The 14830-nt window shown below is 43.2% G+C and overlaps 1 protein-coding gene across 1 annotated transcript in view; it reads left to right on the top strand.

The window, feature by feature from the left end:
- Window positions 1-14830, top strand: part of Tnn (tenascin N) — a 62803-nt gene that overhangs the window by 22660 nt on the left and 25313 nt on the right. The window contains exons 9-13 of the mRNA XM_041662841.1: window positions 2019-2282; window positions 4020-4283; window positions 8584-8847; window positions 11609-11872; window positions 12978-13241. Of these exons, the coding sequence (XP_041518775.1) occupies window positions 2019-2282; window positions 4020-4283; window positions 8584-8847; window positions 11609-11872; window positions 12978-13241 (1320 nt within the window). The remainder of the gene's footprint in view (window positions 1-2018; window positions 2283-4019; window positions 4284-8583; window positions 8848-11608; window positions 11873-12977; window positions 13242-14830) is intronic.

A 14830-nucleotide genomic window follows, 5' to 3' on the forward strand; every position in this document is an offset into this window, starting at 1 on the left:
TGATTTTTTTTTTTTAGTGATGAAAATGTCCATTTCCATGCAAGAGTCCATCCTTCATTTGCAGTCAGCTGTTTGCACGCTAACTGCCTGCCCTGGGAATGGGCATTGCTCGGCGTCTCTTCTGTGTTCCTCCTTGTACTTAAGCCCTGCTCTTTCAGTTGGCTAAGTGCATTTTTTTTCCATCCTGACCCATTACCTCTCCTCCCTCCTAACCCCCCAGCACACTTCCCCTAATGATTGGTGGACCAAGGTTGTTCAGCTGAGGATCCTAAAACTGCTCTGATGGCATCCTCTCATTCCTCTAGGTGACCCCCTCTAGGTGGTCCTCCAGAACAGCTTGACACAACCCCAGGCATACCCCACTTCGCTCAGCTGATATCTAGTCCATGGGAAACACGCATGCATCCTATGTCCACTCAAATAACACATAGTCTGTGTGAAACGCTGAAGCCCCACTTGTTCTGTGTGAGAGCAATTGGCCTTTTTCTCATGGATGCGGTATTTTAGCTGCATGCCATATACCAGCTCACTGATTCTCATGCCTTAGAAAAAGCTTCTCAACCTCATCACTATTGACATTTGTGCAGGGCACGCCTTTGTTTTAAGTGCGTGTGTGCACACATGCACACCTGCACACACACACACACACACACACACACACGAGACAAAGAGAGAGAGAAAGAGAGTTTCAGAGAATGTTTAGCACACCCCTGTGTCCCCCTCCCCTATACTGAGTTGTGGCAATCAGAATGTCTTAGGCATTGCTAATCACCCTTGCTGAGATCTTTTGTTCCATAGCAAACGCAATAAGCTCTACCAGGGATCCTGGTGAAACAAATTAAATTCAGACCGCACCTAAGGTACACACTGTCTTTTCAAACAATTCCATTCTCTAAGTCCTAACATACTGGCCTCTCCAACTTCCTTAATAGTCTGGACATGGTTGGTCACTCAAGGATCCTAAAACTGTTGATGCTGCCTTACTTGTAGGAAGTAGGAATTTAGATACCAGTTTCTTCTGGTCATAGCCTAAAGCAACATAAGAAGTAGAATCTTTGTGCAAATGGTCTTAGGAAAATGGCTTTGGCAGTGAATTATTTAGAAGAAGGAAATATTACTAGCTTATTGATAAAATATGTTTTTGATTGCCTTCTGCTATGTAGTATGGAGGAAGATAATCTTTTGGATTTATAGTGTCAATTAATTGATTTCATCATTAGTGACAATAACTGAAGGTCTTGGCATCTACTCAGGCTAAGAACAGTCATAACATGTTATTAGCTTATGTGATGTAAAACTATGACATAAAAATCCACAAGCTATAAATAAACATCTCCCATCTCCTGTTTTTGTTTCCTCTGTGGAGAAGTTGAGGGACAAGGGCTGGAATGTCAGCTATTACATTTTGAACCTCAGAATGAATATCCTGAGGTTCAGAAACTGTAAACATTGTTTTATTTTAGTCGATAGAGCTAAACACACACACACACACACACACACACACACACCCCTAAAATCTTTCATTTTACAAATGCAGTGGACAGTGTCCAAGTAATGAAATGAAGTAAATAATTGATGAAGGCAGGTGCACACGTTGAAGATGAGTCTCGGAAGGAACCCAAAGTCTACATAACAGTCTGTACATAATTTTAGAGGTGAAGAAGTAAAGCTGACAAGCATCTGAGTGTCCCGAGGCTACCAACAGCTGACTGACGGCAGAGCCGGGACGAGGGTCCTCAGTCTGCTGACTGGAACCTAAGGTGCCTCCTGCCCCTCAGCTCTGCCTCTTCAGGTAGAAGCCAGTCCCTTTGGGTGCAGCGCCCATTCTGCTCTCTTGCGCTGCCTCCTTGAGGCTCTGAGCTCAGCTGTGGAGACCAGGTCTCCGGCCATGAAACACTGAAGATGCACATAGGGTGTGGGGAAACTGTAGGGACTGGAAAGTCTCCCCGCCCAGGACAAATACTCTCATTCTTTGGTGCCTGCGTCCAGTCTTTAGTGATCAGTTCTTCTCCTTTTAGATATTGATGGCCCCAAAAACCTGGTGACTGACCAGGCGACAGAGACCACTCTCAGTGTCTCCTGGGAGCCGGTGGAGGCTGACATCGATAGGTACATAGTGCGCTACACCTCTGCTGATGGCGAGACCAGAGAGGTGCCTGTGTCTAAGGAGAAGAGCAGCACGGTCCTGACGGGCCTGAGGCCAGGCGTGGAGTACAAGGTTGATGTGTGGGCCCAGAAGGGGGCCCAGGACAGCAGGAAGGCCAACACCAAGTCCCCCACAGGTATGAACACTGAAGTTTGAGGATGTGACATGTTTCATGGTAAGCCTTTGGTGGGGGGACACTTGATATTCCTTCTCTGGCCTTGGAAGAAAGTAATGTTCGTAGAAGATGAGAGCGACAGGCTTCTGTCAGATCTCCCACACCATCCCTGCATGTCCTTTACACTTAATCTGGAGATACAGACCTCATGTTTTGGTCTTACTAAGATTGATGACTGCTCACATCTCCATGCTGTTCTTCTAATTGTGCATTTCCCTCACTGTCAATCACTGAATTGTTCTATCCGGAAGGTGAAATGGCATAGAGAAAGCATATGGTTCGGCATCTAGGAGCTAAGTGCTTCAGGGAGATAGCTTTTTCTGGGATTTTCTTGGCATGGGAGGATTTATTGTTCTGTTAGGGAGTAGATTCTCTTTTGAGTACTGTGTGTTCCATTTTGACAAGCCTAGGCTTGCAGTCATCATAACAGCAGTGGATAATTTTAAGGCTTTTCAGTTCTTTCATTTGCAAGAATAGCCTTACTAAGATGTCTTTACGTACAAAATTCAATCTTTAGCATATACAGCTCAGCTTTCACTATTACAGAGTCACAGAATCAGCCAACTCTTAGATTGTATGTTTAGAAAATTCTCATCACAATAAGGAACATGATGCGCATTCCCAGATATTGCTCATTCCCTCCCCATTGGTAGCAACTGCTATCTGTTCTAGATTTCTCTGTTATGGACAGTTCTAACACATGGATTAACACAATATGTGGCATTGTATTGTTTACTTCTTACACAAAACATAGTTTCAGGTTCATCTGTATTATAACATACATTGACACTTATTTTTATTAAAATTAATATTTGTTTGTATAGATACACACATTTATTTGCTAGTTTGTCTTGGTGGCTATTTTGTTTGTTTTCATGTTTTGAATATCATGAAAAATGATACTGGGGCATTCATTTTTCTTAGGTAGATGTATTAGAACTGAACTGTTAATTCTGTATATTTAATTTTTGAGTTCCTGCCAAACTAATCTCCAAAGTGGTTGTGCCTTTTTACATACACACAAGCAAAGTAAGAGTAATTTTCTCCATTTAGTTGGTCGTGAGAAGAATCTGTTGTGTTGGTAGAGCAGGAATCTGTGTTTCCATTCACAGCTGAGAATTCTCTATTTAGGAGAGTACATTATTTCTGCAATTCTCACAGTTAGTGGATGATTCGTAGGGTTTGATTCATAAAATACCCAAGAAATAATGTACTATCTTACTCTGCATGTATCTAGGAATCAGTTTAACTGGTGAGGAGACTGAGCTTTAGTCAGCTGCTGAGGTCTTTAAGGCCACTGCACTGGAAGTGCAATCCAGCTTCTCTAATTCTGAGTACATTGCCGTTTTCACTATCTTGGGCTACTGCCTTAAGGGTCCAAGAGTAGTTGTGGGGACAAGATCTCTGTCCACTAATCAACTGAAAAACAGTACAGGAGATGGGAAAACTGTAAGAACAGGAATGCTCAGCCTATTCTTAATGGTGGCTGGTATGTGTGTGTGCATGTGTGTGCGTGTGTGTGTATGCATGTGTGTGCATGTCTGTGTTTCGACAAAGTCTTTTTGAACAGCCTATGTTGATCTCAAGTCCATCATCTCATGCTTCCCTGCCTTGGCCTTCTGCATAATGGGTCTACAGATTTGAGATATCACACTCAGTTTGCTTACTAGGGGTTAATGATCAAGTTTTTCCTTTTAGATATCGATAGCCCTAAAAACCTGGTGACTGAGCAGGTGACAGAGACCACTGCCACTGTGTCCTGGGACCCAGTAGAGGCTGACATTGACAGGTACGTGGTGCGCTACACCTCTGCTGATGGAGAGACCAGGGAAATCCTTGTTGGGAAGGAGGAGAGAAGCACCATCCTGACGGGCATGCGACCAGGTGTGGAGTATCAGGTCGACGTGTGGGCCCAGAAGGGGACACGGGAGAGCAGGAAGACCAGCACCAAAGCCCCCACAGGTAATGGACATTATTCCTTGAGAACGTGACTGTTATCATCCTATGCATATGGGAGGTTATGTGTGGTTTCCTTCATGACTATTGATCCAAATCAGTGATTTGGAGAGAATAAGAGTGGCAGAATATTATCATACAGTTTCCAGCATCTCTCAGTGCCTTTGATATCTCTCTTTTTAATCAAATAATAATAAGAAATGTTTAATTAAATAATATTCAATAAATGCTACTTCTCTTTTATTATTATCATTTTTATTAATTAAAACTTTCATTTATTTTATACCCCAACCATAGTTTCCTCTCTCTCCTCTCCTCCCATTCCCCCTCTTCATCCCCCACCTCCTCTCTGCCCCTCTCCCATCCACTCTTCCTGTGTTTCTATTCAGAAAGGGGCAGGCCTCCTATGGGTGTCAGCAAAGCATTGCATATCAAGTTCAGGTAGGACTAAGATCCTCCCTTTGTACCAAGTGAAGCTAGGCTAGGCAACCCAGTGTAGGGTCCCAAAAGTCAGCTCCAGCCTTAGATACAGGCCCTGGTCCCACTGTTAGGAGTCCTACACAACTGTCACACATATGTAGAGGGCCTAGGTTGATCTTATGAAGGCTCCAGAGTTTATGAGCTCCTATGAGCCCAGGTTGTTTCTGTGGGTTCCCTTGTGATGAGTTTAACCCTCTTGGCTCATACAATCCTTCCTCCTTATTTTCAACAGGATTCCCCTAGTGCTTGGCTGTGGATCTCTCCATTCGTTTCCATCAGTTACGGGATGAAGGCTCTATGATGATGATTAGGGTAGTCACCAGTTTTATTACAGGAGACGACCAGTTCAGGCTCTTTCTCCACTATTGCTAGGGGTCTTAGCTGTGGTCCTCCCTCACCCTGAAATGTGCTCCTGTCATCAAGACATGTCTTTCACCACTCTCCCACTCCATCCTGCCCCCAACCCCCAACCCACCTAACCTATTCCTCATGATCCCATTACCAACCTCCCAAATCCTGCCCTCAGTTTACTCAGGAGAGCTCTCCTATTTCCCCCTCCCAGGGAAATCCATGCATCCCTCTTTTTTTCCTCCTTGTTACCTAACCTCTCTGGGGCTGTGGATTGTAGCATGGTTATCCCTTATAACTAATATCCACTTACGAGTGAGTACATACCATGTTTGTCTTTCTTAGTCTGGGTTATGTCACTCAGGATCATTTTTTTTCTAGTTCCATCTATTTGCCTACAAATTTCATGATGCCATTATTTTTTACAGTCGAGTACCACATTTTTTAAAAATCCTTTCTTTGGGTTAAGGAGGATCTAGGTTGTTTTTCTGGCTATTATGAATAATGCTGCTGTGAACATAATTTTGAGCAAGTGTCTTTGTGGTATTATTGAGAATCCTTGGGTATATGTTCAAAAGTGGTATAACTGGGTCCTGATGTAGACTGATTCCCAATTTTCTGCAAAACTGTTATATTGATTTCCAAAGTGGCTGTACAAGTTTGTACTCACATCAGCAGGGCAAGAGTGTTCCCCCTACTCCACATTCTTGCCAACATAAGCTGTCCTTAGCGTTTTTGATCTTAGCCACTCTGACAGGTATAAGACGGTATCTCAGAGTCATTTTGATTTGCATTTCCCTGATAGCTAAGGATGTTGAACAATTCTTTAAGTGTATCCTAGCCATTTGAGATTCTTCTGTTGAGAATTCTGTTTAGATCAGTATGTAGATAGAGGCTGCTTGTTTGTTTCCTGGCCACCCAGACCCAAAATAATTGCACAGAAACTGTATTAATTAAAACACTGCTTGACCAATAGCTTAAGGGTATTTCTAGCTAGCTCTTATATCTTAAATTAACCCACCTCTATTAATATGTGCATCACTATGAGGTCGTAGCCTACTGGCAAGGTTCTGGGGGGCTCCTGCAGGCGTCTTTCTCCTTTGGCAGCTACATGGCATCTCCCTGACTCTGCCTACTCTCTCTCTCTCTCTCTCTCTCTCTCTCTCTCTCTCTCTTCCATCATGGCTATATTCTGTTAAGCCATTGGCTGAAAGCAGCTTGTTTATTAACCAATGGCAATAAAACATATTTATAGCATACAGAAGGGAATCCCACATCATCAGTCCTCATTTGTTAATTGGATTATTTGATATTTTGATGTCTAGTTTCTTGAATTCTTTATATATTTTGGAGATTAGCCCAAATGATGTGGGATTGGTGAAGATCTTTTCCCATTCTGTAGACTGCAGCTTTGTCTTATTGACTGTGTCCTTTGCCTTACAGAAGTGTCGCAGTTTCGGGAGGCCCCATTGATTAATTGTAGATCTCAGTGTCTGGGCTCCTGGTGTTATATTTAGGAAGTGGTCTCCTGTGGTAGTGTGTTCAAGGCTACTTTCCACTTTCTCTTCTATCACCTTCAGTGTATCTGGATTTATGTTGAGGTCTGTGATCCACTTGGACTTGAGTTTTGTGCATGGTGATAGAGAAGGATCTATTTGCATTCTTCTACATGTTGACATCCAGTTATGCCAGCGCCATTTGTTGAGGATGCTTTCGTTTTCCATTGTGTAATTTTGGCTTCTTTGTCAAAAAAATAGGTGTTTTTAGGGACATATTATCTCTTAATGAGGACCTCATGTGCAGCCTTATACTTCAGCCTCGTAGAGATTGGTGGTGAGCTGTGGATATAGCTCAGGAATATAGTCCTGCATAGCATCAACAAGGTCCTGGGTTTGCTCTCCTGAATGAAAGGAAAAGAACCGATGGTGGGTGACTCCTCCGCAGGGTTCTTTCAGCTGAGTATTCCCGTTGTGCTCAATCTCAAAATATTTCTTATTGAAGAGTTAGAAAGGATGTGTGTGTGTGTGTGTGTGTGTGTGTGTGTGTGTGTATGTATGTTAGAGTCTGTGAGGTTAAGTACTCCAGGAAAACGCCTTTCCCTGTGATCACTTTGGAGTAAGGAGAGGATGTTGTTTTCTTAGTGGTAAACCCTCTTCTGAGTACTGTGTTCCATTCTGAGGACTGCGCCATTGGTATTTCACATAGCATTTGGTAATTGGTATTTCACATAGCCTTTTCATCTCTGCTCACACATTTGCTAAGAACAGCCATATTAAGAGATAGTTCCGTATTAAAACTTGCCCTTTAAATTATACAATTCAGTGAATTTAGTGTGCTCACAGTTCTGTAACTATTACTGGAGTCTATGACTATAGTCTGTTCTCATTACCAAAAAGTACTGAGCTCGAGTTCACATCCTTTGTCAGTCACTTTCCAAGCCTGCTAACAATTGCTGTCTGTCTATTCGATAGAGTTCTCTGTTTCTGCATCTCTGCTGGGTTTATAATCTAATGGCCTCTGGTGAGATGCCTTTCATTTGCCAGCTTTATTTGTGTGATAACATGTATCAATATGCCAATTAGTATTTCATAGTACATGCCATCACATTCACTTTTCAGTTTGTTAGCTGTTTGACATTTGGATTATTTTAAGTTGTCAAAGTCTATTATGAAGGATGTGATTAGGACATCTGTAATATAAATATTTTTGTGTGTGCAATGCTGAGGATCAAACCTAGGGCCTGGTGCATGCTAGGCCAGTGCTTCACTGTATTCCCACCTTTCTGAGTATAAGTTTTATGCATATATGTGCTATCACTTTTCTTAGTATGCAACTAAGAGTGGAATTACAGGATCCTTTGGTATTTCTAACAGTAATCTACTAGGAAAAAGTTGTGATAGAATTCTACTTGTCCACTAGCAACAGATGAGGATTATGTTGTCCTCAGAGTGTTTGCTGAATTGGCAGAGCAGGAGTCAATGTCTCTGCTTTACAGTTGAGAGCCCCCTCCCCTCCAGTTCTATGAAGTGGGTAGTTTCTGTAAGTCACATAGCTGATCTCTCATGGGTTTGATTTCAGAAATATTCATGCAATACTGAGCTATCTTATAATTTATTAACCTAGGCTCACATTTACAAATGAGGAAATTGGTCAGGTACCAGTTGCCCAGGCTGATGGCAGAGCCGGGATGAGATCCTCAGTCTGCTGACTAAAACCTAAGGTGCCTCCTGCCCCTCAGCTCTGCCTCTTCAGGTAGAAGCCAGTCCATTTGGGTGCAGCACCCATTCTGCTCTCCTGCGCTGCCTCCTTGAGGCTCTGAGCTCAGCTGTGGAGACCAGGTCTCCGGCCATGAAACACTGAAGATGCACATAGGGTGTGGGGAAACTGTAGGGACTGGAAAGTCTCCCCGCCCAGGACAAATACTCTCATTCTTTGGTGCCTGCATCCAGTCTTTAGTGATCAGTTCTTCTCCTTTTAGATATTGATGGCCCCAAAAACCTGGTGACTGACCAGGCGACAGAGACCACTCTCAGTGTCTCCTGGGAGCCGGTGGAGGCTGACATCGATAGGTACATAGTGCGCTACACCTCTGCTGATGGCGAGACCAGAGAGGTGCCCGTGTCTAAGGAGAAGAGCAGCACGGTCCTGACGGGCCTGAGGCCAGGCGTGGAGTACAAGGTTGATGTGTGGGCCCAGAAGGGGGCCCAGGACAGCAGGAAGGCCAACACCAAGTCCCCCACAGGTATGAACACTGAAGTTTGAGGATGTGACATGTTTCATGGTAAGCCTTTGGTGGGGGGACACTTGATATTCCTTCTCTGGCCTTGGAAGAAACCAATGATTGTCAAAGATCAGAGGGGCAGGCTTTTGTCATATCTCCCACATCATCTCTCTATGATATTTAATACATTAGTTCACACTATTTTGAACCTCATATGAAGTAATAAGAGCGGTGGCGTTGGGCGCCATATGAAGTAGTAAGGGCAGCGGGGCTGCGTCCCCAGCACCCCGGCTGCCTGCTCGGCGGCTAGCTTATGCCCTGAAATAATTACACGGACACTGTATTCTTTTAATCACTGCTTGGCCCATTCTCTTCTAGGCTAATTCTCACATATTAATTTAGCCCATTTCTAATCATCTGTGTGTAGCACCCCAAGGTGCGCTTACCGGGGAGATTCTAGCCTATGTCCATCCTGGGTCGGAGCTTCATGCTGGGAGCGGGGCATGGCGTCTCTCTCAGGCGTCTGCTCCCACGAGGAGAGCTGTCGAGACTCTGAGCTCACTTCCTCTTCCTCCCAGCATTTTGTTCTGTTTACTCCTCCCACCTATCCTCTAACCAATAAAATGGGCCAGGGCAGTGCCTTTATTAGCCAATGACCTTCCTCCATCACTCATATTCTCCTCTTCACTTGGCTCCCGAAGCTCAATGGTGATTGGCACATCCACCCACTGTTTATCAAAATGTCTGTTTCCTTTGTGGTCAGTTTCTTTCTTGGAAAGAAAACGCATTGCTAGGATCTGTGAATTATATATTTCATTGAAATCAGTGGCTTTTGCTGTGCTCACTTTGGGATAGGGGAGGACACTGGTTCCTTAGAAAAGAAACCCTCTTGGGTACTGTGTTTTCTACTCTGAAGATCCTGTGACTAATTCTCTACAAGAACTGTTGATGATTCTAATTTTCATCCATGTTTCCTCTTCAAGAGGAACAGCCTTGCCAAGATGCATTTTCACACTAAAATCCACCCTCTGGAAGAGTCCAGTTCAAGGGATTTAGCATATTCCTGAAATATTCATAGAACTATATAACTACTACCATTATTTCAGTGACATCATCAGCTGAGGGGGCCTCATACCCATCATCAGCAACTTCCCATCCTCTTTCCCTGCAGCCTTACGTAATAATTGCTGTCTGTCTCTATAGGTTTCTCTGCTCGGGACATTTCTTTTTAAATAAAAGTATATTTTTGCTAATTCTTGAGAAGCTCCTAATGCACAGAGTGCATTTTGATTATTCCCTGCTCTTCCCCTAACTCATCCCAGATGCAACCCCCACTCCTCACCTTCTCCCAAGCTTGGGTTGTTGTTTCCTCCTTCTTTATAATCCACTAAATCCAATCTATACTGCCCACATACTCACGGGTATGGGGCCATCCATGGTGGACCTACCAGAAGCCACACACTTAAAGACCCTTTCCTACAACCCATCAACAACTCCTCAACTGGGCATCAGGTTCCATGAGTCCAATTTCCATTCATGCTGGAATGTTGACTGGCTTCATGTTGTGCCTATCTTACGCAGGCACTCACAGCTGCTGAGCTCATGACTGTAGTGGTCTTGTTACATCCAGAAGATACTGTTTTTGTTCAGGTCCTCTGCAACTTCTGGCTCTTATGGTCTTTCTGTTCTTTCTTCCTCAATGGTCCCTAAGTCAGGGTGTGTATGATATAGATGTCACATTTGTGGTCGAGCATTGCATAAACGTTTCTCCTCTGTACTGCGGCCAATTGTGAGTTTCTGTATTAACTTATATCCATTATACAAAGAAACTTCTCTGATGAGGCTGAACATTTGTTATACATGGATTCATATATCATGTGGCCTTTGGTGATTTACTTTTTTCATTAAACTGTATTCCTCAGGATCTTCCACATTCTAGTATGAATCCATTCTTAATTTTGTTAGTGAATATTTCATTGTATGACTGGCTATATGACATTTTGTTTATTGATTTGTCATTTGTGAATATATGAATTGTTTCTTTTCTACTCTCATGAGTAATGATGCCATAGCATTTGTGTGCAAGTTTGTTTTCAAAGACATATATGCCTAGGAGCAGAACTACTGTATCATCCTCTTATTTAGTCCTTTATTATGCTAGTACATACATATAGTGTTTATACTAATTTATATACCCACTAGGAATAAATAAGGGCTTCTTCCTCTCTTTAAAGTAATCTGTTGAGTAGATAGTACCCCCCAGTTTTATAATAAAAAACCAAAACCCTCAAATCCAGTGAAATCTTTGATTTTTCCAAGACAAATAGATAGTTGATGAAGGTGGGATTTGATTCATGCAATATTCCTGGAAAATTGACCTACCTTATAACATAGGTTAAGGTCCCCATTTATGAAAAAGGAAACTGAGGCACACTCAGGGCAGCTGAGCTGTCCACGTTCATAGCTGCCCAGTGACAGACTGGGATGAGAGTCTTTGTCTACTGACTATTAAAAAAAACGTATTTTCTATCAGCTGTTCTTCTGGGATTGGGATTAGAACACAACCCTACTAACTCTGGATATGGTAACCATTCCATTGTCCCATGTAGCAAAGTTTCTTGTCAGATTATCTTTTTTGTTTGTTTTGTTTTTTGAGGCAAGATTTCTCTGTGTAACAGTCTTGGCTGTCCTGGATATAAGAACAGGAAACTCAGCCCAAACAAAATGGCCTCAATTTTCAGTGTCTATTCTAGTGTTTATTGACTAGTACTTTTCTTTTCAGATATTGATAGTCCCAAAAACCTAGTGGCCGATCAGGTGACAGAGACCACTCTCAGTGTCTCCTGGGAGCCGGTAAAGGCCGACATTGACAGGTATGTGGTGTGCTACACCTCTGCTGATGGAGAATCCAAGGAATTTCTTATTGGGAAGGACCAGAGGAGCACTGTCCTGACGGGCCTGAGGCCCGGTGTGGAATACAAGGTTGAAGTGTGGGCCCAGAAGGGGGCCCGGGAGAGCAAGAAGGCCAACACCAAAGCTCACACAGGTAATGGACAGCATAGTTTAGAGGTACGATGGCTGTCACATCGAGTTTTAATTTCTTCCTCTGACACAGATGACATTGGTGATTTTTGGAAAAGCAGGGTTATTTCTCCCACAACCAGCTTCATACACCACCTTTACTTCCTTGGAGCTGGTTCCTTAGGTGTTGGACTCTCCAAACGGTCTCCAAACTGTCCGGCTGACTGTGTACCGTTCCTCTTCTAGGTGCTCGGATCTTTTTCTAGAGATGTTGTTTTTGGTTTCTTTTAGAAGGATACTAGAAAATATTTTTTTTAAAGTACATTTTGCTTTAAGATTCTAGATTTTTTTCTATCTGCTGTTGCAAGGAAAGGTTTGCTTTTTAACATCCAAGTTTTATTTTAATTGTAAAACAAATTTGTCACTGTAGATGATAAGTCTTTACTGTCTTTACTAATGGACAGTAAATGTCTTGCTAATGGACAGAAGCCTGTTTCTCCTTTTTGTTTGCAAAACCAAGGTCTTCAACTTGAATCCTCTGTATATTGCCTGTAGCAGGCCTTGTATATAGAGCAGTCTTGATATTACTTACTAAATGAATAAGAAATTAGTTTTGTTAAACTTCTAGTAGAAGTCATACCCTAGATTTTCAGATTCTGGTTGGTTGGGTGTCTTGGTTGGGAAACTTTCCTGGGAAGAGAGGTGCATGCATGGAGCAGAAATAAAAGACAAATATCAGATAGCAAATGAACAAACCCTCACCAAAATGGGAGTAGATGGGATGGAAAACCGCAGAAAATGAAAACTCTCACCAGCCAACAAGACCAGCAGTGTCTGCACCTGCAACCTGGCCCACTGAATGGTGCATATTTATTTGCTGTTGCTGCTATCATTATTACCATTGGTGCACGCGCGTGCGTGTGTGTGTGTGTGTGTGTGTGTGTAGGCACACAGGCCATGGCACATATGTGGAGGTCAGAGGATAACTATCTAGCCTTAATTCTCTCCTTCTCCATTTCCATCAGTTTGGGGATCACACTCAGGGTGCCCCACTTCCGTGCAATCGCCTTTACTGACTGAGCCATCTTGCTGAGCCAATATCACATACTGACTAAGACTTTTCCTCATAGACATTGACAGTCCCAAAAACCTGGTGACCAATCAGGTGACAGAAAATACAGCCACCATCTCCTGGGACCCGGTGCAGGCTGATATTGACAGGTACATGGTGCGCTACACCTCCGCTGATGGTGAGACCAGGGAGGTTCCAGTGAGGAAGGAGAAGAGCAGCACCGTCCTGACGGGCTTGAGACCCGGAGTGGAGTACACCGTTCAAGTGTGGGCTCGGAAGGGGGCCCGGGAGAGCAAGAAGGCCAACACCAAGGCTCCCACAGGTAAGGACTGTTGTTTACTGCAACCTGCAGGGGAAGATAAAGTGTTCTTTTCCTGTTCTTACACTGATGTGAAATAAATGGTAAGGGATGAGCAAACTCAGTTAATAAATAGAGGTTCATCTGCTACTGCTGGATGGTGACACACATGTTTTGGGGTCTGTGATGCCAGAGACTGAATTGTTTTAGGAGGGCACTTTCCTCTATTTCTTCTGACATACAGAATGCCTGTCAGAGATGAGGAAAGTTGTAAACAACAGAAGGTTTTTGGGTTTATGGGTGTAGAGTCTGAAAGGCCCAAAACAAGAGTCCTAGTGTCTTGTGGCCTCTGTCCTGTAACATAACACACATAGACAAATGAGCAGATGTAAGACAAAGGGAGGGCAGGAGGTCTTGAACTTAAGCCCTGACCCGAGCTGACTTTCCTGCTCCTGTGGGATGATGGTAGTCCCTTTGTTAGAGCAGACCTAATCATAACCTAATCGCCTTTAAAACATTCTACTTCTTAAAACCACACTGAAGGCTTTGATGTAAAAAACAAAACTTCAATTTACTTTTAAAGAGAACAAAGTACTGTAATAGACCCGCTGCTAAGTGGTCCCATAATGTCTTGAAACTTTTTCTACAGCATATGTCCTTAATTGTTAATGCTTCCCAGCTACTGAAAATTACAGAACTAATGTAAAGTAAATATAAAAGTTCTAAAGTTATTGTGTTAAGGAACTGTTCTGAGACAAGCTGTTCCATTAGAATTAACCTAATAGAAACTGTGTCACAAACAAACATCACCCTGGGAAGCGGGGACCCTGTGTCCAATAAGCAGCTAACTTCTCATCGCCATCATTCAAGTGCCAGGTCTAGGGATGCAGTGATAGGCAAAAAATTATGTCCGCTGCTCTCCTGACAGCCAGTGGGAGAGACAGGCAATAAACAAAAGGAAAATTTGTAACTGTAAATTTTGATAAACCCTACGAAGGACACATGACAACGGCGCAGGTCTAGAGATTAATCAGTGGGTTGGAAGGCACGGGGCTTAGATGGTGTGAGTCGTAGTCGTGGGATACATTGTCAGATACACCAAAGGGAAGGCTAACTAAGCAAGACTGCAGTTTATATAGGACAGAGTGTACGTGCTTGGGGCTGGCATGCTCATGCAGCTCGCTCTGTGCTGGGGGCCCAGGCTCCTTGGCTGTTGTGCATCAGTCTCCCTTAGAGAACTGTGTTCATTTACTTGGTTAACAGCCAATGGGAAGGTCAGGGCATGACTTGAATGTTACACACATCAGTTTTCAGAATTCTCTCTCAGATCCAAGATGTAGTTATAAGTCAAGGGGCTGGAGGATAGTTGGGGATGCAGAGTAGGTGCCATGGGTAGAGTCTATAGGGTTATTCCAACCATGATTTCAGTGGTTTAGCTAGTTCAGATTTTCATTGTTATGCTGGTGAAACTGGGCAGGAGAGAATGTTTCCAGATTGATAAATATAGAGAAGACCTGGTTCCTTCTATTGTAATATCTAGTGTCTTGTTTCCCTGGAAAATGGAAACTTGGAAACTGGGGGGCTCTTAAAGGTATTTTCTTCCTTCCTTCCTT

The sequence above is a fragment of the Microtus oregoni genome, unplaced genomic scaffold, assembly GCF_018167655.1.
Source record: "Microtus oregoni isolate MIOR12 unplaced genomic scaffold, Mior012 000013F_ref0000133, whole genome shotgun sequence".
Lineage (NCBI taxonomy): Eukaryota > Metazoa > Chordata > Mammalia > Rodentia > Cricetidae > Microtus > Microtus oregoni.